At 42.4% G+C, this 26,978-nt stretch overlaps 1 protein-coding gene across 8 annotated transcripts in view; it reads right to left on the minus strand.

Moving 5' to 3' along the window:
- Positions 1–26,978, minus strand: part of ZNF462 (zinc finger protein 462) — a 103,070-nt gene that overhangs the window by 24,876 nt on the left and 51,216 nt on the right. For 4 of the 8 annotated variants that reach the window (XM_067553275.1, XM_067553278.1, XM_067553277.1 and 1 more), the window contains 5 exons: positions 21,269–26,745; positions 20,220–20,384; positions 18,340–18,614; positions 15,208–15,326; positions 10,923–11,114 (listed from right to left, as the gene is read on the minus strand). In XM_067553275.1, the coding sequence (XP_067409376.1) occupies positions 10,923–11,114; positions 15,208–15,326; positions 18,340–18,614; positions 20,220–20,384; positions 21,269–26,745 (6,228 nt within the window). Of the gene's footprint in view, positions 1–10,700; positions 11,115–15,207; positions 15,327–18,339; positions 18,615–20,219; positions 20,385–21,268; positions 26,746–26,978 lie in introns of those variants that run through there. The other 4 variants (XM_067553281.1, XM_067553279.1, XM_067553283.1 and 1 more) reach the window with 4 other exon arrangements.

Raw genomic sequence — 26,978 nt, forward strand, 5'->3', positions numbered from 1 at the left:
GAAAGATCTGAGAGGGTGAAAACGAAAACCCTACACACACTGCTTGATGCAGCAGAGAAAAACAATTAACATTTGAGGATGTATTTTAAAAAAAAAAGGGGGAACTGAATATACACTGGAGGAAGTTATTCCAGCTCTGTGTATCATGACCACATTTGGTGATGACCACAATGCGTCGGTCAGTTACGGCGCTTTTCTTTAATTTAATGTTAGAAAGGCTATTACAGATGTATAAAAGGTACAACAAAGAGCAACCAGAATGACACACAGACTGTAGGAACTTAGCTGTTCAAATAAAAAGGCTGGAGGGACCATATCCATGTGCCTTTGTAACTTTTAATCTCCTTTTTTCCTTTGAGTTATAGACACACACGTAATTCTGAACGGAATAGAGAGAGGATAGATGTTGCACAACTCCTTGTGTTAGTGTCAAAATCACTTATAAAGGACATGCACTTAATCTAAGGAGAGGAAAATAACAAAAGGAATTTAGAAGGTGAAATTATTTTACACAGCGAGGGACCCATACTGCTTCCCATTGAAGTCTATGGGAGTTCACCAATTGATTTTTCACTGGAAACAAGATCAGGCATAGAGTAGTAATAATACGCTATATAATAAATTACAATGGGAGCTATATACATTTCAGGAGAGAAAAGTAATTGGAGAAAGAAGTTGTACCATATTATTTTTATCTGCAGGGAGGGGACCAACCAAAGAGCTTCCAGTCCCCACTTATTCTAAAGTTTCTTACACTGCCAGGAATTTCTATTAACACTGGCATTCAAGGCCTCTATTTATCCACAGAGTCGGTACAACATGGCCAGCAGCGTGGTCTGCATCCCTATGCCGCTCTATCAAAGTGCTGATTTGGAATGATCAGTTTTAGGTATGAAAGATACTGCACTCTGTGCATCCATTCAGTCTTTGGCCATTAATTCTGTTGGTTCCTTATCCCCACCTTCCCCAAAGCTGATTTCGTGGTTTCATCTTTAGCTTATTATCCCTGCGACTTTGCCTCAAAAATACGTGTTTTATGCCAAGCACGATTCCATTCTTTAAAACTCCGGTTATTCCAAAAATTGTTCTGCAACATGCTTCCCTTCTTAGTGTTTCTTCAGCCCAGAGAGGCATTCTGCTGTAGACCGTGTTTTCTTCACTGTGTTCTTTCTCATTATATAGGAATGATGCATGCTGAATAACTTTACATATTTTAATTACCTGTTTGAGTGTGTGACATCTATATTTATTCAGAGACTACCGTGTAAAGGAGAAGCACTGCAGTAGGCTAGGAGTGTGCTGACATCTGGATGTATCGGCTTAACAGTTCAATACATAGGTCAGGTTGCAAGCGTGTATTTACACAGTTTAAGTGATAACATTCCATTGTCTAAACATGGGGTAGGACTTAGAAATAAACAACACTCATTTGTATTTCAAATGCCAAATCTCAATACACAATCTCCTACGATTTTAAAATAAAAGCTGTCCATTTATTTCTTATCTCTTGAGCCAATTTCATTCATGGTGTGGCTCTAACTGAGATAAATGAAGTTACACAAGGGATGAATTGTACCACTTAGGTCTGGATGGAGAAAGCAAAGCAGGAGAGGTTAGACCCTAGATGGATCGAGTGAGATGCAGATTTAACCATTCAACAATTGGGCAGGATTAATAAAGGTTAGTTTCTTACTATATGTAAGTTTTCCATCTACCATTTATTCTTCATTCAGACTGTGGTGTGTTGAGGTGTGTTTTATGAACCTGTCACCCTTTCATACTTATTTTATTCTGCGCTGCGATTCCCTTCCTGTTTAATAAGCATGATCGTCAAACTCTAAGTGTTTCAATGTTTCTGCATAGCTCTGAATTTGCGTCTGTATATATACAAACACACACACCCAAACTGCAGTCATTGAAGTGCATTTCCTACATTTAAGCCTGGTGCTTCAAAGCTTAAGACAGCCTCCATCTAGTGGGTGTTAGAAAGAAACTTCTCCCAAGAGCAGGTTATTCCTTAACTGCCCAGTGCAGGGTTTCTTGCACCTTCCTCTCAAGCATCCGACACTGGACCAGTCTGATCCAGTCTGCCAACTCCTGTTCCTATGACTGAACTTGCTCAGGAGAATACCAAGCTTAATACCAGACACACACCTTGGCGAGGTGTTTAGGATCACGGGTCTTGAATTCGGGCCCACAGGTCCCCAGGCAGTGCGCAGACCACGACCACCACCTGACAGCTCTCCAGAACCAGCATAAGAGAGGACGAGCGGAACTCTGCCCCACCAGAGAGTCTGCCCACAAAGCTCCTGATTCGCGCCTGGGTGCATGAAAGCCAAAAAGAGGGATAGGAAGTTGTCTGAACAATTGAGTGAACTCCTGGCCTGCTGCTGTACTTGACACTGACTCCGGCTTGACCCCCGGGCTTGGCTTGGCTCTCAGACTCCTGACCCTCTGTGTTACTCCTAACACGCATTCCGGCTCCACCTCTGGCATGACTACTGACCCCGACTCCAGCCTCAATCTTGGGTGTGATCCTAATGACAACTCCGGCTTTGGTTGCTGGCATCCAGCCCCGGCTCTGACCACTACGTCTGACCACCCATGCCTCGGTCCCCACACAAGGCTACTGGCAACAGACGGAGTATAAGGAGACACAGGTTCTAATCTATTCGCCATGATTTGTTGCGTGACCTTATTCAAGTCACTTCGGCCAGTATTTTCAAACACGATTTACCACACTTCGGGACTAAAGTCCCACGGACATGTGACGAATCAAACTACATATTCAGATGTCTAAATAGGTATGTTGGTGCCAAACTTCAGGCAGCCAGGCGGGAAAAGTGTTGATATTAACCTCTGTGCACCTATGCCCTCATACAACAAATGGACATAAAGCTTACTGTCTTTTACAAAGCTCTTTGAGATCCTCTGCAGGAAGGTGCTAGAGCTGTTCAAGACCCCTAATACCCGGGCACAACACACTGGAGTCACTCTTCCCAATGTGGCCTCAGCCAAGCAAAGAGATACACAGACTTCGCATGAGTTGGAATTCTAGGGCTGGCATCACTTTTACTCAACATTGAGCCATCAGAAAACCCGGGAAGGATGGGGCAAACAAACTCTCATTGACTTCAATGGGAGCAAAGTTAGCCCAATGCTGAATGATTTTGAAACCTGCACCGTACCAACTATTTTCAGGATTGTTTGTTTGTTTAAGTGACAGTGAAAGCAAAGGGTTTTATTTTTAGGAAATCGCTGTCATTCCCCATATCTTTTGACTGCTTTTTTCCTTCAGTTTCTCTCTCTCTCCGAAAAGTGATTAAGTGGTGTCCTTTCGGCAAATGGTTGTTGGACTTCGTCCCTGGGAAAGGCCACCCCCCTTGTGTACTTTGCAAATCTGTACAATATTGTCAAGATGCACTTGCTGGTTTAAAGTGAACCACAGAGCATTAATTTAATAATAATAAAAAAATCCTCAACCAATTTTATTAGGGACCACCTTAGGGGGAAACGCATCAGATTTACATATATAATTTCACATTTCACCACCCCGGAAAAAAAATTCATTTAAGTCTCCAAGTTAACTTCCTTTCAGAATCATAATTAATAGAATATTAGTGTTGGAAGTGATCTCAGGAGGTCACCCAGTCCAACCCACTGCTCAAAACAAGACCAACCCCAACTAAATCACCCCAGCCAGGGCCTTGTCAATAATGCAATACATTAGCTGCACAATTTTTCATTCAAATTTTGCATTGAGCATAAAATATAAAAACATACAAAGGAGTTTTACAATACAGCAGTGCCCTTTACCAGAACTACAGTTAAGGTCTGTCAATCTTAATCAAGTCACTAACCCACTATTTTCAGTGGTTTCTGACTTGGTCATAAACATTTGACGTAGACCAAAGCTTTGCATGTAACCATTAAGAGGAGAAATATTTTCATATTTCTGTTGTGTTTCAGCCTTCAACGACTTTGTTTTGGTGTTTTAAGTCTATCTGGACATCTTTAAGTTGTAATAATGCACAGTCAAAAAAAATCATAAGCAATTCTCCATCTTAGGAGTTTCTTCACTCTAAATACATGTGAAGTGTTTTGCTTTAAAAAGGACAAATTTAGGAGAATAATCAAAACCAAAGTGGGCCTTTTTAGATGAAAAAATGTCAAACACTAACACAGCAAAATTAAGACCTGATTAAAGAATTACGCGTGTGCTTAACTTCATGCACGGTAAGTACTTTCATAGAGTACACACATACAGGGGGCATATTGAAAAGTTAAGGACATGCTTAAGTACTTTCTTGACCTGGGACCTAAGTTAGTAACAGCTGAAGGTCTTTACTGTGCAAGGGCAGTAACTGTTTTGACTTGCATTTTAACTGAAATCAGCACAAAGATACACTAAAAAAAACACAAATGTTCAGTGTTAAGTGTGCAGATATACCTATCATGTGACTGTGGCAGTGCACATGGAGACATCCACTTGTTTTAATAGCATGCTCATCACACTATGTTATCTGATCACCAAAGATATTCTGTGCAGTTGCCCATCCAACTCGCCTTGCTATTTAAGCAATTATGCTGTAAGCTTTGTTTGAACTTGCACTTTTGTCCTCACTGGTTCTCTGCCTTCCCAATCAAACAGAAGCCAAATAAAGGACTCCCAACTTCAAAGGGTTTCTTTCAGAAACTGTGAGGCCCATGCAGCAAAAAAGACACTTCCATGTTCCCACACCAACAATGTTCCTCCGAAACATGCTCTGAGATATTCACTCGGATACCAGTCTTCTGAAACTTAACAACGTTAAGGCTTAAGAGTATGGAACCCTTATATAAAAGGCTGGGTGGCATCCAAAAAGCACTAGCTGCTATGAGCCGAAAATAAACAAATAAATACAATTAGAGAAATAACTAAAGTGACAATTTGACTGGCCTTATGAGTGATAGATTTAGAGCCTTCTACTCTGGATAGGAGGCTATCAAAACACTTTGATGAAGGACAACACTGCACCTAAAGGATGAGCTAGAAACTAAGGCACACATAAGAAATCTAGGAGTAGCTGACATCTCTGAGCACTCTGAAGGATCTGTCCTGAAAAGTTTTTCTGTGGGAAAAGTGATTCACTAGCTTAGCGGACCTCAATGTATCTGTTCTTGTCTTGCTGATCTCAGTTCAGAAGGTCTCTTTGGAGAACCCCTCTCCTCCCCAGGCTTCGTGTGTGGTTCTGGTGGAACGTAAAATAGTTCTAATAAATATTTGGAAAGCCCTCTGAGCCCATGGGGATTTCAACTGTCAAAGAGCATTAGATAGGTATTTTTCCTGATTATGCAGCATCGGTTCTGAAAAGGGGATGGGAGGGGGAAGAAAACGGATTTGCACCTTTCCGGCAATGGCTTAAAAGAAGGGACTCAGTCAAGCAGTTCCATACTCAGCCAGGCTCCGGTGAATCAAGACAGACATGTTTTTATATTTCAGTCTCCAGATGAGGTAATGGCCTTTATCAAAGGGAAAATAAAGTTCAGGAAGAGCCAGAATACATAACAATGACTGAGCTCAGTTACTGCTGCAGTCAATTCATTTTCATTGCATCTCCTGGACCTTTGGGAGGGCGGAGTGTGGGTCTGGTGTTTTTGTTTGTTTGAGTAGCTGCTCAAAAAAAAAAAAAGAGTGAGCACACTGATGCATACCATAAAGTAAAACTCAAAAAAGTTTCTGTTTTGAACATTACTGACTCTGTATGTGTTCTGTAACGTGTGCCTGTATTTATGACAGACAAATATTTTTCTTGGCATTCGTGGTGGGAAGGGGATGGCCACTGAGTTGAAGGAGTATGCGTATAATGCATTGTATTGCTTTCCAAAGGGTATCTCTGGCTAATACAAAAAACAAAGGCCTGCACACGATGGTAGGTTGCACGAGAAGGAATTAGAAGCCATCTTTGCCACACCTTGGTAGTTTAAAACACTCAGCCCACCACATTCGGAGTGCAATTTCCTTGATCAGATAATGAGTGGGGTCAGTAATACTTATTTTTAATTATTGCAATAGCCATGGCTTGAATTATTTATAAAGCTCCAGATTCGGCCAACCTTACGCACATAGAGTAGTACCTTACTCTGCAGTCCCACCAAAATCAATTGGACTATTCACAAAAACAAGTACTACTCAAAGTGAGCAAGGGTGAGCAGCTACAGTGACATTGCTTTTAAGTATTTTGCATGCCTCCAGATATACAATGTGCATGAAGTAATAATAAAAATGTCAAACCATTTATTAAGCTATTGGGTATTTTTTTTAAATGTGATTTAAATGTTATAGGTCCCACTCATGTATTTCTCTCTCTCTCTCTCTCTCTTTTTTTTTTTTTTAAACTGAAATAACACTGCCTTTGAATTTCTAAATATATCTGTTTAGCACTGGAACTTGCATGGAAGATACAACCCAGCTTTTAACTGCATCGTCTCCAGAGTAAATTCCATGCTTCACTGATTTACAGGTCTCAGAAGCGTCTCGTGGGGAGGATGAAGGCATCTAGGATTTCAGGGCTCAGTACTGCCAATGCTTAAGCCCTGGTTTAGGCGTAACTACTGCAGGCAAACTGAAAGATTTATGCCTCTACCCATCCCAAGGGTGTAGTTGGGTGAGATACTGCCTTTACCTGGAAAGTCTAATCTGGCTTTCCCTGGTCTTGGTGGAGGATCTCAGAGCATGTGTACTATGGACTCACACCCTGAAAGAAGGGGTAATTAATCTATAACTCGGGCCCTGTTTACAGTAAGGACATTTTCACTGCGATGACTCTACTGATATACATACCCCAGTGCAGCACTGAATTAAACACTGCACAGATGTAAAGTCCCACTTTGCACCAGAGTGGTGTATCTCCAATATGAGTTTGTGCCGGTGTAACAAACTAGTGTGAATTGCTTTACTGGAGACAGAGCCAGAGACATCCTTTCTCCAAACTGTTCCTTAGACTTGGAAGTGAAATAGAGGTTCGAAGAAAGCCACAGAACAGAGTTTTGAATATTCTGACCAAAAAAAAAAAATTTTTTTTAAACCCCCCAAACTCTCAAATGCTCAGTTTTGAGTTTCCTTCTTTTTGTGCTGCATAATTTCACAAGCGCATTGGTCACAATCCATTCCTCAAGACCAGACAAGACCTGACTTTTTAATTCAACACAACCAGAAGAAATGGTGTAAATCAACGTAGCTCCACTAAAATCTGTAGGAGTAATAGCTGTGGATTAGGCCCTTTATCTGGATTATTATTGTTTAGAACAAAACATACTATATGTGATTATGCTATCCACAAGACTGTGCTTTAGTGTCCAATATTTACACAGGCCTTCATTTTTTTGTTTTTCAAAAGTATTTGGTGCTTCCTGTCCAATTTTTGTTTTTGTTTAAGTATTAACATTAGACATACGTGCCTGGTTTGGTCAATATATGTATTCAGAGATTTCACTCACTCAATTTAATGAAATCACTAGAAACTACACGTTGGGGGTAATGTAAAGATGCTCACTAACATGGTAAAACCACTTTAAAGCCACTAACACGGTAAACGGAGAGCTCTGATGACCATACTGCTGTATAATGCTTCTCTAAACAAAAGCCTGGCGTTGGAATGCTTATTGTTTTATCTCGGATATTCATACATGGCAAGGGTTTGCCAACCTGTTAAAACTTTTAAATAAATAAATAGTCTTGGGGTGGGGGGGAGGAGAATTTGGTGCTAATAGAATGAACCAATTCCCATCTAGGGAGCACCTGATACCACGATGATGGGCACTGTATATACCAGAAATACTGTGCACATGTAGAAATCCCCTTTCCACAAACCAGATATGGTACAAAGAGAATCAGCTTCCCATGTTGTCTCACTAATAGGACCCAATGCTGACCTGCAGGGCCCACCTCCAGGGATGCAGAGGACAGGTCAGACTCGGTGCCCACCTCAGTCCTTAACCTCAGTGCCAATGAGGCTCATTTTACCAGACTCGCGATCAACCGCTCACTGCTCACCTGGACCCGTTTATTCCGGCACTGGAGTGTTTCTTCTTTTCACTGCCAACAGGGATCAGACCACCTACAGTGACCTAGAAGTCGACACTAACTCAAAGATTTTCTCTAAGAGGCTTCCCCAGCCCCAGCACACGCACACACAGTCACCTGTAAGCTGTGCTCATTGCTTCTGATACAAAGCTAAAACAAACAAGTCGTACAGATTTAAACTCCTTCACACCTTGTAATGCATGGATCAGCCTAAACGTGTTTCTTTGTACTTTTAAAAGTGCTGCCTTAGACAACAAATTCTGCCTGAATTGGAGGCCAAATTTCTAATGGGCTTGTGTCACAGAACTGTTTTATTCCAGCCAGGCTGTGTCAAATGTGCACTTAACTGTTTTGGTTGTGTATCTTCTTCCAGCTCCTCCTCCTTTAATTTATTCATACAGACTCCACATTTCCCAGAAAGGATTCCACTCCCACATCTCTTTCAAGCCATCCTGCTCTAGTTCTGTTCCATTCATTTCAACGCACGTGCAGAATAACTGGACCTGATTTATAAACCGTCAGTTGTACTTTGTTGCCATATAGCTACTGATTCATAAACAAGTCCAAGTTCATTTGATACAGTCTCTGCATTTGCCACTTACCCTCACCCTGATCCAATTTTGTGTCATCAGCAAATTAACTAGATTATAGCCAGCCTGAGAGAAGGTTATTTATATATGTTCGAACAGCAGCGGTCCAACTCCTGTGTATTGTGCAAACCCCACTTAATACTTCCCCCCACTGGGCGTAATAGCGTCTTTCACAGGTACTTCCTGCTTTCCTTTATTCTGACCGATCATTTATCTATTCCTTGTGTCACCTGCAGCTTACCGTCTGGGTCACATGGAACTTTATTCAGTCCCTTCTAAAAATCCAAAATGAACCATTCCAAAAGCATAGTGATCATTAATTTAGTCTGTAACCAACTCTTCAATGTCAAGAAAATTATTTAAGGCAAGTTATTCCTTTCCCAAGCGATGCTGAGAATGTCAATATGTTTATTACTTCACCTGTACTCTTCTAACTGGCTGCTCAGTGGGTGGCTTCTATTATTTTCAAAGTCATTTAACTATTAACCTAGTTTAAAGACTATCAAAGTATTTGGGCTAAAATCTGTCTTGGACTCTGGACTCAATACAAATCTGGACCTCCTATGACTGTTGGCGTGTTTCTGTGTACCTAAAATTTTTTTAACAAGAACTCTTTAACTAATATGCACTCCTCTGAAAAAGAAAAAAAAAGACTACAATATTGAAAACATAACAGACTATCGAGGATAAGTGCCTGGCTCCTGTAATCATGACTTTGAGCTCTAAGTAGGAGCAAAAGAAAGCAAGCGCATCATCCTTCTAAAACTCAAAAACATTGTCTCTATGTATCTCTTGACATCCTTCATTATTAATAGAACCTTGCTAATTCTCATTAAAGATTGGAAGATCCATTGATAATGACTGAATTTTGAGATCTGAAGAGTAAGAAAGAGTAAGCAATATAATGCACATCAGATATACATACTTTACTCATTGGACTATCTTAAATCAGTACTAGCAAAAATGGTATTAGTAGAAGCTCAGTCAGTAAATATTCACTGCCCAGTTCCAGACACCATCCCATGAATGGAAGAAATCTGAGTAAAGGTGTTCAAAATTGCCTTACTGAAATAATTATTTTTGAAAAAAAAGAAAAAACAGCCTTTTTGGAACATTTTTGTGTTTTTCACATTTTTAAAAATTCTCTCTGAAAAATTTAGTTTCTAAGTTTTTTTGGTTTCTGCCTTTCTGGGTTTATTCCTCTCTTTCACTCTTTCCCACTCCCCCCTTTTTCCAAAAACACTGCAAGTGACTAGAAATGAAATTTTTTGTTTCAGCAGCAACAACAACAAAAAGTCAAATATTAAATTTCTTTTTTTTTTTTCCCAAAAAATTTTCCATGGAAAATCTGATAGGAGGAAATCCCAGAAGACCTGGGAAGATCTACAGAGACAGCTAGATCTTCTGCCAAACTCCTTGTGCATCCTTTTTCCTTGTCAATATGGCTCACGCGGGAACCATGCTAGCTTCCTGCCTAAGTACCAACTCCCTTGCTGGTCTGGGGGTTCAAGATGCGAAGCATGACCCTAGAGCTGCATTAGCTCCCAGTAAGCTTGCCAGGGTCTGTGCCATATACAGCATCCATATTCCAGTTCTGCACCTGCTCTATTCAACACAATGACCAAAATTCCCAGAGCCCCAACCTGCATGCTGCTCTTGTAATGGACTTAAGGGGATGGAAGGGAAATAATGCCCCTTGGACTTCACTCACCACCTTTATCCACCATCCTGACACAGCCAATATTTTGGACATTTTTCTATGCACTTTGTACTTCGCAGCAGGAGAAGGGTAATATATTTAGCCCACTAATGAGAGTAAAAGTAATTAAGTTACTTAATAATATGAACTCACTACAGTCCTCTGCTTTTAGGGGGAGATTTTCAGAGGCACAGTTAGGGAGAGAAGTCCTGTTCCCACTGATTTTCAGTGGGAGTTGAGAATCTAATTGCGTCTTTAAAAATCTCCTCCGTAAGTCTTTGCTGAGAAGCGAAGACACCCTGACACACCGAGTTATGGGATGGACAAGTTGGAAGAGTATGAATTACTGCGGTTCTACCATAGATCACATACTAAAGCCTTAAGCAAATTTATTCTCATTTTAGAAGCAACTTCAGATTTTCCTTTACAAAGTGACCAAAGAAACAGCTTCTTGGGCACGCTATTGCCTTAACGTGTGTGTGTATGGTGTGTGCGTGTGTGTATGGTGTGTGCGTGTGCATAAACAGCACTTTAGACAGTTAGGTTCTTGCTCTGAGGCACCTCTTACCATTAGAGTCCTCCACTTCTTCAGCAGGAGTGTGGTTCTTGGAGGCGTGTTGGGCGAGTGAGGCTACAAGGCTGACAATGCGGGGTCTTGGTAGTGTCAGTGCTTTCCCATGCACTTTCAAGGAGTGCTCTTTCAGCAGGCTGATTGTCATGGTGGAAAATGAGCAGGAGGAGCATTTGTAGGCATGTTCACCTGGGTGAGCGAAATACAGGCAAGTCATCAGCTCACAAAAGCAACAACGGGGCCCCATCCTTCTCCTACTGAACTCAATGGCAAAACTCCCATTGACTCCTCTGATGCAAGACTGGTTCCAAAGAACACCAGCTATTTTAGTTTTCCTGTTGGAACAATAGGTACTGGAGTCTATGGATAGTGACACCTGCCATATGACAAGGATATTGCCCTTTTGTAACCCTGGCCTCCTTGTCACGTGACTAGAAGCCAGCAAATAGAGACCAGTCTCATATCAACACTCCCGTGCATCACAACTTTGTTGCATGGTGTTGGAAGATAATCTTTGGCGAAATGGAGCTCATTGAATCCCTCATGCTGAAAGAGAACTGGAAGAGGTGGGCACAGGACTTCCAAATTTTCCTTGGAAGCAAGAGGCATTGCACAGCATTTGGAGAGGGTGAAATCCTCCATACTGCTACATGTGGCAGGTCCAGAAGCATTACAGAAGGAGCATGAAGAGGATTACAAGATGCTAGCCAAAATCCTCCAAAAATCTTCAAGAATACTCTGATCCAGGCAATTTGGGAAAGGTACATTTTCCTTACATGAACCCAGCTGCCACGCAAGATCATTGGTCATCATGTAACAAAGCTAAGTCACATGAATTATTTGTGGTTTAAGTGATAACCAGATAAAGGCAAGGTTATTACAAGAAATGGACATGATAATGCTAAGAGAAGTGGATATTTGTAAGCCTGGTGAAAATTGCGTTATGGAAAGCATTAAGAAGAAGTGAATGAACAGAAGTGCCTGTAATTCTAAGTACATTCTAAGCCATAAAGACAGAATACAAGGATAAACAAATTGCAGAGACCAGATTTGTTTGCAGTAAGTGTGGAGGCAATTGGAACACAAAGCAAAGTTGTCCAACACAAGGGTTGTGATGTCATACATGCACGTACTGTTCTTATCTGCAAGGGAGAACAAAGTACCACACTGAATAAGCATGGGTTACACACAAACCACAAAAAAAAAAAAAAAAAAAAGAAAAACAAGCATAACATATTTATGAACATTAACTGGAGGAAAAAGCTTTGATGATGAAGATGCAGAAACCGTTCTTTTGTGGGGTCTCTTAGTAAATTTAGAAAACCAGGTTCTGGAACAGATTGGGTTTGTGACACTGGAAATAAACAAAAAGGGAATTTGAAAATATATACTGGAGCCCAGTGCAACATAATCACAGCAAATATACTCAAAAAGGTTAGTGACCCTGTGCTAAAATTTAAAAAAAAAAAAAAACACAACAAAACAAAAACAAAGCTTCTTTGGTGTAACTGACACAAAATAAGACCATCTGGAAAGTCCATACTGGTGTATATCTGGAGACAGACACACCACTCAGAGTCTGAAGTAGTGGATCAAGAATTCCCATGTGGTCCCATTTGTAAATGCTGATTAACAAAGATGTATAACACATTTACAGAGGAGATGCATATGTTATTTTTACAGAATATGATGGGTTGCTTAATGGGACAGGTTGCATTAAGGATATAGTGCAGCCCTTTGACATAGACACCAGCGTGAAGGATGAGGTTCACGATATGGTAAAATTAGATGTTACTGAATAAATACAGGCACCAACCGAATATATTAACACTAAGGCCACCATAATAAACTCAAAAAACTTAAGTGCCGTTACAGATCTAGAAGATTTGAATAAGGTTATCAAACATAAGCACTACTCTATGAAAACAGCTAAGGTGATTGTATCTAGGACTTCAAAATGCAAGAGTACTTTCAGTTTTGGATGCAAAACAAGATTTTTGGTAGGTCTGACAATAGAAAAAGTGTAAAACTATCTTCAGTTCCCCATTTTGCAGATATATAGACATATGTTTAAATGATATCCCATTTGGATTGTCTCAGATCCCAAGAGGTACCAAAGCATCATGACCCAGGTTATTTAGAACGTGGATGGGGTGGAAGTCATGGTTAATGATCTGCTGATTTGGGGTGAAGACAAGAACGCAATGAGAAGCACCACATAACGTTCCGGAACATGCCAAAGAAAGAACATTGCATTGCACGGGAACAAATGCCAGATAGGAGTGAACGTAAGGTACATACTCCATGACAAATGGAGCTTGATCAGAGCCAGAAAGATGGAGGCAGTTGAACAAAAGGAAAGACCCCAAAACAAGGGGCAGGCTAACATATCAAAGCAAATTCATCTCGAAATTGTTACAGAATTGCACTGGCCTGATTTGCAAAGGAAAAACTTTTGGGAATTAAAAAAACAGTTGTCACAGAAGCACTAAAACTGGAATATTTTGAGATTAGAAAGAGCCTAAGATCTCGGTTGATTCAAACTCACATGAGCTGGGGGTAGCCTTCCTGGAAGGCGATTACTCAGTGGACTATATTTCCAGAGAACTGACTAAAACACAACAGAGCTATGCTTGGATTGAAAAAATGCTAGCAATTACTCAGTTTCATGGATATGTCTCTTTGAGGCAGTAACAGACCCTGAACCTTTGGAAATCCTGTACACAAGCCATTGTGCAAGCATCATCTACACTCCAGAAAGTGACCATGAAATTCCAAAAGTACTTGTATAACGTGAGATGCAGGCCCTGTAAGGAGTTTCTGAGAGCAGACAAGGTTTCAAGAGCACCTATAAATAGCAAAATCAAGAACTTACAGGAAGAGGAGTTTGGAATAAATATGGCTCGCTTACTAATTTTGAAACAAAACTTTGACAAGCTCAAACAGGAAATACAAAGCAGCCGAACCATTCAACAGCCTGAGAGACTAATTCTAAATGGACGGCCAACAAAAAGCACCCAGGCACCTCCACACATGAAAACTTATCAGGACTAAACAAATTAAAATAGCTGCATGCAAGGGGCACCATGTACAAAAGACACCATGTTGTAACACCACACAGCATGAGGTTGGAAATGTTAAAACTAATTCACAGTGCCCATCCGTATATGGAGAGTTCTAAGAACAGGGCCTAGCATGAATGCGGTCGTTGATAAGGTATCCAAGTGTAAAACAGAATGCAGGGCAACAACAAAACTATAGGAGACTCCTGACTGCCCTTTGTCCAAGATTAGTTTTGATCTATTTGAATTAAACAGGAAAGATCACCTTCTTGTTAGTGGACTACAACCAATTTTATTTTTTTAATTGAGCCATTGCAAAACAGGCCACTGCAGAAGGAACTGATATGAGAACAAGACGTGACCACGTGATCAGCAATCCTGGAGGTTCAGATGCAGTTACTGACAGATGTCTAACACCCTGCCCTCCATTCTAGATGTCTACTTGTGGGTTTTAGTAATTAGCTAGATTACTGTGTGGTTGTTAGGTTAAACTGTCAACCAAAACTATCTGCATTTGATTGGCTTTGTTGTTTTAAAAAGGAAGCTGTAACAGTAGCCAAAGGAGTAAGTAGATATTGACCCCAGTCCTGTGATAACCTTTTTAATGCAGAAATGTCATGTGTCTGGGGCCAGAAAATCAACATTAGTCTCTGAACAATTTTGTGTCTCAGCTTTAGACAGTCACAGGTGCAATATTTTGCTGTGATCCTTTCCCTCCCCACTCCACTTTCCCAATTCCCAACTATCACAAACAGGTTGGTTGTATATACATATTTTATACAGCAAAGCAAAGGTCTCTAAAATACTTCACTCCTCAACTCATGAAATTCAGCATAAGCTCCATTTAAGTCAATGGAGCTATGCCAGTCTAACCCATCTGAAGATCTGGCTCCCAGTTCAGTTTTCACATTGAAGCCAACACATGGCAGTCCAAAATGCAAATCAAAACAGCGGAATATCAACATCTCAGCATCGACTTATCTTGCCACCATTACTAGAATGACTGAGCACACTTTTAGAAACAAAAAAGGGTGGGATTTTCAGAAAAGCTCAGTGCTGGCCTAATTCTGCTCCCACTGAATTTAATAGAAGCGGAGAGCTGAGCCAACGCTGAGCCATCTTTGGCAATGAAAACTTTAACTGAGAACAGTGGCACTGACCAACAAAGAGAGCAAGAAAATTGTTATAGCTGCTGCATTGTAAAATTGACAGAGACTTACCAGCATGAGCTTTGAGAATATGAGTTTTCAGACGGCTATTATAGGAGGACTTGAATGGGCAGAGTTTGCAACGGAATGGTTTATGGTGTCCGTGGTGAGTCTGCATATGGCGATCCAAACTTGGCAAAGGAGAGGCAGAAAAAGGAAACACAACATTAAATAACTTCAGCTACTACTTCAGATGCCAGCTGAAAACCTAATGGGCCAGACTCTGCTACTCTTCTTCATGCTGGGTAGCACCTTAATCCACAGGGCAATTTACAAAGTAAGGTACTATCTAGCATAAGGAAGAGTAGGAGAACTAAGCCCAGTGTTATTAGGCAGAATGCAAGCCACTTATACAGGATAACCAGGGGAAATCTGTGTTAAATCAGTCTTATCTAGAGTTTAAACAGGATGGGTGTTAGGGAAGAGAGCTGGTTAAAAAAACCAAAAACCCAAAAAATCCCAAATCACCAGAGATTTTTGTTTTGGCAAGAGTCTTTGTGAAAAGTTTACCCCCTCCACCCTCCAATCAGAACATTGTGAAATTTTTCAATCTGCTCTATTAAGGAAGCCTTCCTTTGGAAAAGGGAATAGAAACAGGTTAGTCTGTGCTTGGCAAGATGCCAGGAGCTTGTGCAGGAGCCAATCAAGGAAGTCCAGGAGCAAAGAGATGGTTTTAGAGAGAGAGAGAGAGAGAGAGAGAGAGATTTGGGAGACAGTGCATGGAGCCCAAGAAGGAAGAGTGAGTAGCAGGGAGCATCTTCGCTAGGAACTTCTTCAGAGGAAGTCAAAGTAGGAAACCTTCAGACTCCAGACTCTCTCTAATCACTCTTTATAGAACAGCTCAAACCATAATTAAACATTTGATTTGGACGAATGGCTTCCCCCTGTCAGTAGCACTAGGTGATCACCATAATGTTTGACTAAGAACCCCAGAGTTTAGAAGCTTCTCTAAACCACCTGATCTTCCTGAGTCCATAAATCTAAAGAGAGCAAGCATCAACTTTAGGCTGGACTAGACATAACCCAACAACAGCCTCCTCTCATGGTATGTTAACACTTTTGACTCTTGTCCTAGTTTCACCCTGGAGGTGCATGTTTCACTTTTATTTTCAAATTTGCTTGTATTTTACTTAAACTAGCAAATTCTTACTAAATATCAGCATTTAAAGTGGCATCTCCTATGATCTTCACACACAATGTCGGAGTTTCCTGCTTTCTTTTTCATCCCATACTACCAGAAAAAGAGTCTGATCTATGAAAATTCCTGTCCAGTGGGGCAAAAACTGCACTCTTTGGTATATTCAAATTAACACTTGATAGCAACAAAATGCGCGTACATCCTTATTTACAGGATCGCTTCAGAGCAAAATAATTGTTATAAATTCAATAAGAAAATATAATTATTGCCATGCCAGTGAAATGAACAAATCTGCTAAATGAATAAAATTTGCTGAGCGTCCGTCTGTGTCAATACTTCAGATAACAAAACCCCATCTTAAATACCTGATAAGGAAATAAACAATGAAAATAGACTGCCCTTCCAAAGATGTATAACATATATAACAACTACTAGCCCATACAGGAGCACATACAATTAAGCTAATAAACCGTATGTCCCATCTCTGAGATTCTTTTCCAATCAGTTTTTCTTTAGATTTTTTTTTTTAAATTTGCACTACAGACTTCTTCTCTCCCAATTACCGATTTTACCCAAGTTACAGAGATGATGTAGACTGTCACACAATCCCGGATTCAACCTATTTTTATATCAACCCAAAATTTATAGAACTCCCCCTTGACCCAAGCCTATTTAACCCCAGCACTCAGAGCCAATACAACACTTGCAAGGGAAGAGCACAGATCACCTCAATGCTAGAGTTGTGTCGGGAGGGGAAGGAGGGAGAGGGCGGGGGGAACTATTTTACTATACCATTTTACTAGGGCAGTGGTTCTTGCTACACTTTTAAAGTGGCACAGTCTGTATTGTCCCAGTGCAGTCCTGCCAATTCAGTATGGGAATGCCTCTGCTCAGAACAGGCTCCCTGCTCCCAAGACACAATCCCTGCTGGATGCTCTACCCCTTTTTTACCTCTCAGAGCCTGTAAATCAGTAAATCCATCCTGTCTGGACATGCTTGGGGTGCTGGTGGAAGTGTTGTCTGTCTAGCACACAAGATTTATTTTCTCTATCTTGCTCTCTCCCTAGGTCTGGATCTGGTGGCAGAGCAGTAAACACTTAGGCCTGACTTAGGATGCTGCAGAGGATGCCCCAAATGTTTCAGACAGCACAGTGTGGGTCTCCCCTCCTTCGCTAGCTGAATAGGTGTCTCCATGGAGGGCAGATGAAGCGTGCACGTGTTCTTAAGCCTATCCATGGAAGTTGGAGCGTTGGCGTGGGTGGAATACTACAAAATCCATTGCTTTGTGGCAGGACGTCAAGGATTTTGTTAAAAAAGTCAATTAAGAAACTACCTGTCCTCTCTCTCGTCTAAGGAAATCTTTAGTACATAATTTTTGGGAAGCTTGCTTATTTCTGCCAACACCGAATTTGTTTCATCAGAAAATGGAGCATGTTGTGAAAGTCATTCAAAAAAGAACCCCATGCTTGTGTGGATAATGTTTTCACCGAACAATTTACATAGCACAATAAAAATCAAGGTTCTCTTATTTTAAGTTCAGCTCTTGAGAACTGCTCGGCTTTCAAGAGACAATCTCTCTAAATCAATCCAACAAAACTCCACCAAACAAAATCGCCCTGCTATCGGAAACCTATTGCTACAAGTAACACCCAGATTCCTTATTTATGAATATTTCCCTCTTTTCTCTCTTGTTCATTTCGTGAATTTGACAGCACTTGTAGAAGGTCAGTTTCAGTTTTTTCCTCTGTGTAGGAAGTTTGCCCCTTTTGTTTGTGTGTGTTCTACCCTCATCGAAAAAAGGGGACTCAACTTTTTTTTTTTTTTTAAATATGAAAATAACCAGAGACATTGGTAAGGGGATTCAGAAAAATGTGAATACCTGAAAACTAGAAAAAAAAGCAGTTAAGCAGTAAAGGTGTCTAGTTTTCAAGTGTACAGCACCCCCTTTAATGTCAGTACATATGTAAACAGTATCACTGATCCGTACTTCTATTGCAAAAACTTACTTGTGCCTGAAAGCAGAGACAAAGGAGCAATACTGGCAGCTGTACTTGTCTTCTCGGGTAAACATGGCCAGAGCCAAATGACTTCTCTCATGAGATCGCAGACCCTGCATAGACATCAAAACCCGGTCACACTGGCTGCACTGGTAGCCCCCAGGCCTGGTTTCATCTTCCAAGGATGCTCCAGATTCAGCTTCTGTAAATTCCACCATGCCATGGTCTTTTGCTCCCTCAAAACCCTCCATCAAAGTTGTGTTTGAAGAATCTTCCGCTTCCTGCTAAAAAACACATACCCCCCCAAAGCCATCAATTCTCTCTCCCTTCTGCCTTGGTTGTGTCCTCCCCAAGCGTTCACTTTAACAATCTAAGACTCCCTTTTCATAATGTCTCCTGGAACCCCACTACATCCACGTTCTGAAGATATCCCTGCACCATTCCCATATCATCAATGGCTTTCTTCAGGAAGTCGTCCCAGTTTCAAATCTGCCCTAAAAAAAACGCTACATCTCACACCTGGCCCTAAGTAACATTAGCAGCGCCAGCACAAAAGCCATGGAATTGGAGTCGAAACAGAACTAAGTACCTCTAACCCCTGGAGGTGGATCCCCCAGAACAGGTTAGACACACATAGGAGGAAGCTTGCATTGTTCTTGCCTGTGCTACTGGCGTTCCTGCTCTGTGGGCTAACGTACACCTTCCCTTTCAACAGCTGCTGAGCAGACACTTTCCACCAGCACGAAATTCATAAGATAGAAACAACAGGCACTCTACGAAAACACTACTCCTCTTCAGAAATAGTTACTTGTGCACGTCCCTCAGTATTATTCATCACGGCACATATTGTGTTGTGATCCGCAACTTAAAAATCGGTAGAGAGCGTTGCACCACATTCACTTGGCCTTGGTTTTCAGTTTTGTTGCTCAACTACTTAAGTAATTTCCATTTGCTCGAAGAGATGGCAACGGCCCCTAGTAGCTACACCTGAAAAGGATAGCTGGCTGGGAGAAAAGGAACACTCTCTTTTATAGCTTCACGTAAGCAAAAGGGGAGGGCAGTGGAATGACAACAAAATAATAAAAGCCCTCTCAGGTAGAGCTGTTCAGACTCTTCTGGATTTAGTTTCTCTGCAGTAGGGGGTTATGAAACGGGACTGTGGGATCCCCTCTGCTCCTCAACCCATTCTGAGTTCTCACTGCAGCAAAAGGAATGCGTTCACAGCTCCAGCTGAATGTTTGCATGCACATCCTTCTGTTGATATCCTGAAGAACCAGCTGTGAGGCAGTAACCACAGTCCTCCCCTGCACACCAGATTTCCTAAAAGCAAAAGTCCATGTGCACATAAAAAATAAAGCACTTTTACAATTAGCCTCTTCAATTGGACCACTGGCACAGGTAAATGACTAGTTAGCCATCCGAATGGATGTTTGCAGAAACCAATACCCAGCTTGCTGTGTCATGGTAACTGTGCGCAAGTGTGCAACATATAATTTCATGTACATTTGTGCATGCACACTTCGGGCTTTCTCTTCTGTAAATTTTGCCCCAAGAGGCAAAGACTGTAGAAAAGTAGCCCAGAATAGTTGGACAAGAGCTTCCTGCTCAGAGGCCTACACTTGTCTACCATGGACAAGACAATTTCTTTTATGCAAGAGAAATGGGATACACTCTGGGGAAAAAATAGTCTTCATGTCCCAAATCAAAGGTAGAAGAAAGTTATAACTAACATCTATCCAGCATGAAAATAATCCAGAAACGATACAGAAAAAACGGTCCATTAGATTCGGACGATGTGCTTAACTTTAGTAAATCAGAGAGTCTGCGCATTGACTAAGTAAGTTTTTTGATCAGGCCTTAATCTCATACAAACACCTTATAATTCTCACCTTTACTGTAGCAGTCACAGAAGAGACATTCCCATACTGAACATGCTTGCGAAGGTGATTACAGATGGCTCGAAGAGTGGGATGAACTTCCACGCAAAATTTGCATTTGTATCCAACAACTTTCCTCTCCTTAAATTTTGATACATCTTCCAAGTGACCAAATGTCTGTTGGAACACAACAGCATAATCAAAATATACACAAACTTTGCTTCCAGAACTAACTTAACTGCAACAAAAAGTACAGTTTTTGCAAAGCAACCTAAAGGACTTACATACACATCCGTTAACATAGATGGATAGGTGTTTATGTCCCTTGGGCTGCTTTGCAAAATCTCAGGTTTTCAACTGGCTCTCATTAATGTCTTTAAAATAAGCATGTAAACCATTTCCATAGGATGAACACTGCATTTCTGCCTAGTAATAGACAGAGTATTATTAATTTTGAGGCCAAATTATGCCATTAGGTGACACCAATATAAACGGAATCACTCCTTCACAATGGTAAATAGTTATTCCAGATTTACACCAGTGAAACAGAGCAAAAATTGATCCAAAGTTCACACGGGGCCTGATTCAAAGCCTGAAGTCACTGGAAAGACGCCCATTGATATTCACAGACCCCTTGTCAGATATATTACCACCATTATGCTGATACCATGCCTTATTGAGTAGGCTATTTTTCAGACGGACATTTGTGTTATAACAAGGAATGATGACCAAGGGGACTAGGAAAGAGACGGAGGCTAGTAGCCTTGTAATAGAAAGCCACATAATTAAGGGCGGAACCTACTGTTAGGAGGAAATACGGGGCTCTAGAAAGGGGTGCAGAATGGGTGGTGGGGGAGAAGACGACGTAATCAAGCTCGAATGTCTAATTGACTGATAGAGCTCATTGGCACAACCCAGTGACTAGCTTGCCTGGATCTGTTTTGCTGCTCAAGAGCACATGCATGTGGGCACTAATAATGCGAGGCCTCGGGGGGTGGGGGAGGAAGAAGCAGGTTTGCGAGAACGAACGCACACACACACACACACACACACACACTTACCCTCTCTTGTTTGAAATCTGCAAAAGCACCATCTGCATATTTCTGCTTGCTCAAAAGCTGTTTCCTCCTCTCTTGGCGTTTGGCACGCTTCTGGAATTCCTCGTTGTGACTAGTCAAGTGTGAGGACAGCTCTGCCATGCTGTGCAGTTTGCTATCACAGTGCCTGCACTGGTAGGAGGAGTTCTGAGAGCGGGTGCCCCACCCCAGTATGGTAAAGTCTCTCTTCAAATCCTTGCTGTGGTGGTCCGTGTAATGCATGCACAGCAGCTCCGCCGTGCTGAAGGACAGCTTGAAACATTTTATGCACCTGAAAGGAAGCCACTCGATTTCCTGAGCCTCAGTCTCCACCTCCGGCTTCTCAAAATCATTTCTCTCCTCTCCCAGGGTCTGCTTTTCATGCTCGTCGGCATACACCGCCGTAAAGTAGCCACCCAGCTTGCTCGCGTGCTGCTTCTTAGGGAAAACACCAGGGTGACGCTTCATGTAGTGGGACACGATGCCTTTTTTGCTAAAGGACTGGAAGGAACAAAGTGAGCACTTTTTCTTCTCCACCGCCCTCCGCAGCTCCTCACTCAGCTGAGGCGAGTTGTCTTTGGGAGGAGACGGAATGATTACTTTGCTGGGCTTGTCACTTACCGTCCGGGAGGCTGCCAGGCAATGAGTGTAATAAGCGTCAATGTCATGCCGTTTCTGGTAGTGTGCGGCGAGCCCTTTGCGGATGGGGTTGGTGTAGGAGCACAAAGCACATTTGAAGAGGTTGTTCTTGCCTTCCGGCTGCGCCCGGACGTTGTTGTGTTTGATGCGGTAGTGCCTGGCTATCCCCTTCCGGGTGGAGCAGAAATACTTGCACAGCTGGCAGCGGAACACAGTGTGCGACACCAGGTGGGAGCTGGCGAAATGAGACGCTGGCACGGAGACTTCGACGTCCTCCGCGGCCATTTCTGGAGAAGCCTTTATTTCGGGAGCACTCTCCGGCTCCACAGTCGCAGACACCTTCGGCGGCGACTGCGCAAACACATCAAATTCGGGTTGGTTGTGGTATTTTTCATAGTGAATTTTAAGCTTTTCCAAAGTGCCATGGGTGTAAGGGCATAATTTGCATCTGTAAGCACCATAACCTTGCTTGAAAATCCTACTGGTTTCTTCCACGTCATTCTGGGCCATGTCATTCGACTGTTCCACGTCGTGCACAAAATCTTCAGCGGTGACCTTTATTGAAGGGTGCCGTTTCTGGTAGTGTGTAAGGACGCCATGGATGCGCGTATTAATGTATGGGCAATGCCTACATTTGTACACAGCTCCCGGGTTAATGTCTATGTCCTGTGCAAAATCTGCCGCTTTCACTTTCATGCCAGGATGTTTTTTGCCGTAATGCGTCAGGAGGCCGTGCAAGTTGTTGTATTCGGACTGGCATACCGTGCACTGATACGGCGTGGAGGATATCGCAGGGTTTGCGGAGGCCAGCTGGACATTTTTTTCCTGGTGAAGGCTGGAGGCTTCCGCACAATCGACATCCTGGTCCAGCTGTGATGGGTTTACCTGGTCTTCAGAATTAATCCTACTCCCAACTTCATCAGACAGTGGGCCAGCTTTCTCAGCAGCATCTTTCTCCTTGATGATATCCAGCAACACAGACTCATCACCATTCATGGCCCAAGGATGAAAAGCCTGATAGTGATTAGTAATATCCCAAATGGAAGATGCTTCAAAAATGCAGTCTCTGCATTTGTAAGTTTTTGCCTCCGATGGCATCATCAGGGCTGGAGGGGAAGGATCTGGACCTGCCCAGAGTTTAGTGGCCATGTATGTATAGTCAACATAATGCTCAGGATGTCTCCTTTGGTAATGCACAAGCAAACCGCTAGGCTCCGTATGTGAATAAATACACCATTCACAGTGATAACCAGCTTCTATTAAGCCATCCAAAAATGCCCATCGCAAAATTGATGTCACCGTGGCCTTCAGGCTTGGGTGGTCTTTCTTAATATGCTTTCTCAGTGCGTAAAAATAAGGCGACGTGTAGGAACACTGCCTGCATTTGAGAGCTCTCAGTTTAGCCTTGTCACGCTCTGTATTGGAGGCGGACACAGGCATGTTGCTGGACAGTTTTTTCTGGCCACGATCGCAAAGGCTCCTAATTGTGGCGGTGTGCTGTCGAATCACATCTGCGTTGGCTTTGAAGTCACGATGCTTCTTTTGATAATGGATGAGCACGCCTTTAACTGTCCGATTGCCGTAATCACAGTGCTGACAAAAGAACATTTCGTTCTCGAGGGGAGCTACAGAGCTCTCGGAGCTGCCCCTGTTCAGCTGCTGCATAGACACCGGTGGCCTCTGAATGCCAGGAGGCATCTCACCACCCCTCATCATGGCTGCCGTGGGGGGCGTCTGCCTAATGTATTTTGCTGTGACCTTTATTTCCGGATGCCTTTTCTGATAGTGTACGAGGACTCCCACCACCGAGCGGTTGCTATATGAACAGTGCTTGCAGTAGTAGAGTTCAGTGGTGAGATCTGGTGGCGGCGGAGGGGGAGGTGGTGGTTGTGAAGCCATGTTGGACAGTTTAGGGGAGATGGGAGTTCCCAGCTCAAAAGACAGTTGAGCCAGGGCAGAGCCCCTATCGACAGACACCACCCGCATGGTCTTCTGAATCCTGAAATAGGAAGCCTTTTCTTCCGGGTGTTTTTTCTGATAATGCACCAGAACAGAATGCATGTTAGGGCTTGCAAATGAACAGACATCACAGTCATACACCACAACGCTATTAACTGAAGGCTCTTTTTGATTTTCACATTCTGGACTAAAACTCTTTGAAGCATTTTTGTTAAAGGCAGCAGCCGGCATGCCAGCCCCACGGGCCACCGGGGTGGACGTTGCCATGGTCTTGGGAGCAGAATTCAAGATCTCTCTTAGTGTTTGCGACTCTGCATTTAACCCTTCTTGCTGCTCAACGACGTAGCTTGAAAATATCATTGCATTGTTGATTTTAACAGTTGGGTGCATTCTTTGATAGTGAGGCATCAAGCTTCTAACATTCGGGCTAGTGTAAGAGCAGAAGCGACAGCGGTAGATCAGATCGGAATGATCAAAGTTGAGCACATTCATAGCTTCAGGATGATGCTCACCATAATGCTGCTGCAGGTCTTCAAAGTTGGTGTAGTCAATGTAACATTCAAGGCATCTGTACACAGCGCTGTGATCGTTAGGGTCCAAGATATACCTAAAGCTAAACTTAATGTAAGGGTGCATCCGTTGGTAGTGGGTGCTAACACTCCTGGCGGATTTGTTGCTGAAGTCACAGTGTTTGCAATAATAAAGTCGTCCAGAATCATTAAACTCCACATTTTCATTGTTTTGATCAGATCCATACATACTCGAGTGGCTGCCCAGAATAGATGCATTAGGCCCTTGATGATCCTTCATGTTGACATAATAATCTTCCTCATCTTCAGATAAAGTTAGCTCAATTTCTGCCCCATTGGTGGAATTATAATCATGCGGCATGTTTCTGAAATTAGCCTCCTTCTGAGAATCGTTGGTATCTCTTCCCCACATTTGCTGGGGTGCATAGGAACTAGACACCTCCATCAATGGCTCTGTTTGTTCTTCTTCCTTGTCCAATTCCACTTCTATCTCCACTTCATTGTCTTCCTCCTCCTCTTCATCATCCTCTACATTAATCACGGCATCTTCTTGTTGCTTGTTTTGGTTAATTTTGCTCTGTAGGTTGCTCGCTATTTCATCAATTCTAGTTCTCTTCTTCACAGGTGATAGATCCAGGGGAAAGTCATTTGTCAGTTTTCGAGAGGCCTTAGCTACAAAGTTATTCTTAGATGATAACCCAAGAATTGAGGTCTGACTTTTCTTCACCGTGCTGGAAGCAGTGTGTGCATCCGCCTCGCTCTCTTGTGGAGCATTGGATGATGGTCCCTCGTATTTTGGCAAGTTGTCACAAAAAGAATGCTTGTGCTGTTGATGAACTCGGAGACCTTTCAAAGTAGTTGTGGAATAGTTGCACAGGGTACATTTATAGGGATGTTGCGAGTGGGGTTGCGGAGACTGCTGCTGTTGCTGCTGTACGGATTCCATCATTCCCCCCGACTTCCTGCCATTTATATTTCCACTTTCATAAGACACTGTGCTTTCATTCAAAGAGGAGGCTATGCTTTCACTCTGGGAATTCACAGTATCCCAATCTGACGTTGTGCCTGCGTGACACTGTTTATGAGCGCCAAGTTTTAATGAACTCTTACAGGTGAAAGGACATTCATCGCATTTGTATACAGCCGTCTTCCCAGACAGGTGGATGTTTTCAATATGGCGGGAGATACTTCGGCGGTGCATAGTGAGGAAAGGGCAAAAAGGACATTGGAACCTGTTCATGTATCTTCTAAAGGGTATGCCCTTCGTTTCCAATAATTTGTTGCCATCAGATCCCATCAGCTGCTCTGCAGATATTCCTGAGGTCTGGTGATCTATGGAGTTCAAGCCATTCTCACTGTCTATTTCATTTAACTCTTCATCAGAGCTAGAATCATTTAGCATACTGTTAGTTTCCAGGTCAGCAGAAGAATTTGTCATGTCAGCAATTCCGTAGCGGGATCTGTCAGACAAATTAACCATGGCAGAGTTGTGAGGTGACTTAGGCTTCATTTGAGGATAAGACACAGAAGAAAACTTTGAGGATGTAGAAGAATTGGGTCTGATAATGGAATTACCTATAGAGCCTCTGAAGTTCGAGACATTGGCATTCGCCATATCACGCCCTGTAGCGTTCATAGAAATATAGTTGGAGTTTGGGGCAGGGTTCGGCGCATTCTTGTTCTGCACATCCGGCAAACCGGTTCCATCCTGTTGTTGTCTCAGGCTTGACAGTATTTTTACCATGCTGCGATGCTTCTTCATCATGTGGTCACACCAGCGTTCCCTTCGAGGGGTCTGATAGCTACACCATTCGCAGCAAAAGTTGCCCCTGGACTTTGTTAAAGGCTTGACCATGGATTCCAGAATGCTACGCTCCACTACTTCAGCGGGCAACTCCTTGCAGGATTCCTGCACCGGCACGGATGCAGATGCAGATGTAGATTCAGATATGGCAGCTGCGGCAGCAGGGGGAGTCGAACTCTCCTTTAGGTTATTTTTGTGATACATTTTCTGATGCTTAATAATCCTTGCACGCCTCGGTGATTTGTAGGTGCAGAACTGACAAGAGAAAACCTTGCCAAACCCTTCGTGCATCATGATGTTGTAATTTAAAGATCCAGCAGCAGGCGGCCCCACCGAGCTCCCTCCGGCTTGTGCTCCATGCACCTTCCGGGTATGTTCAATGAGAAGGTTTTTGGATCTGAAGTAACGCACGCAGAATTTGCACTGGAAAAACTTATTGGTTGGTTTAGGATTTGGGGCCATGTGCTGGCTATAAAAACTCTGGCTATGGCTATAATAACTTCCGGTCCCCATCTGAGATGCATTTTGCCCTAAAAAAAAACAAAACAATACCCAAGAAATAAATACATACAATTTCTTCCCCACCTGCTATTCAGTGATAAAATACAATATTAAATAAAAATCACTTCCCATTGGGTACATTAGCATTCCAATGCATGCAGGACACGGGACTGTCTCATTTATGATACTTACTGTTCGGTATCTACTACAAAACTATAATATACGGGACATAATATGGAATGTGTATTACTTCTAAAATAAA

Source organism: Emydura macquarii, unplaced genomic scaffold, assembly GCF_026122565.2.
Source record: "Emydura macquarii macquarii isolate MOO-44397 ecotype Brisbane River unplaced genomic scaffold, CSIRO-AGI_Emac_v2 contig_1451, whole genome shotgun sequence".
In the NCBI taxonomy this organism is placed as follows: Eukaryota; Metazoa; Chordata; order Testudines; family Chelidae; genus Emydura; species Emydura macquarii.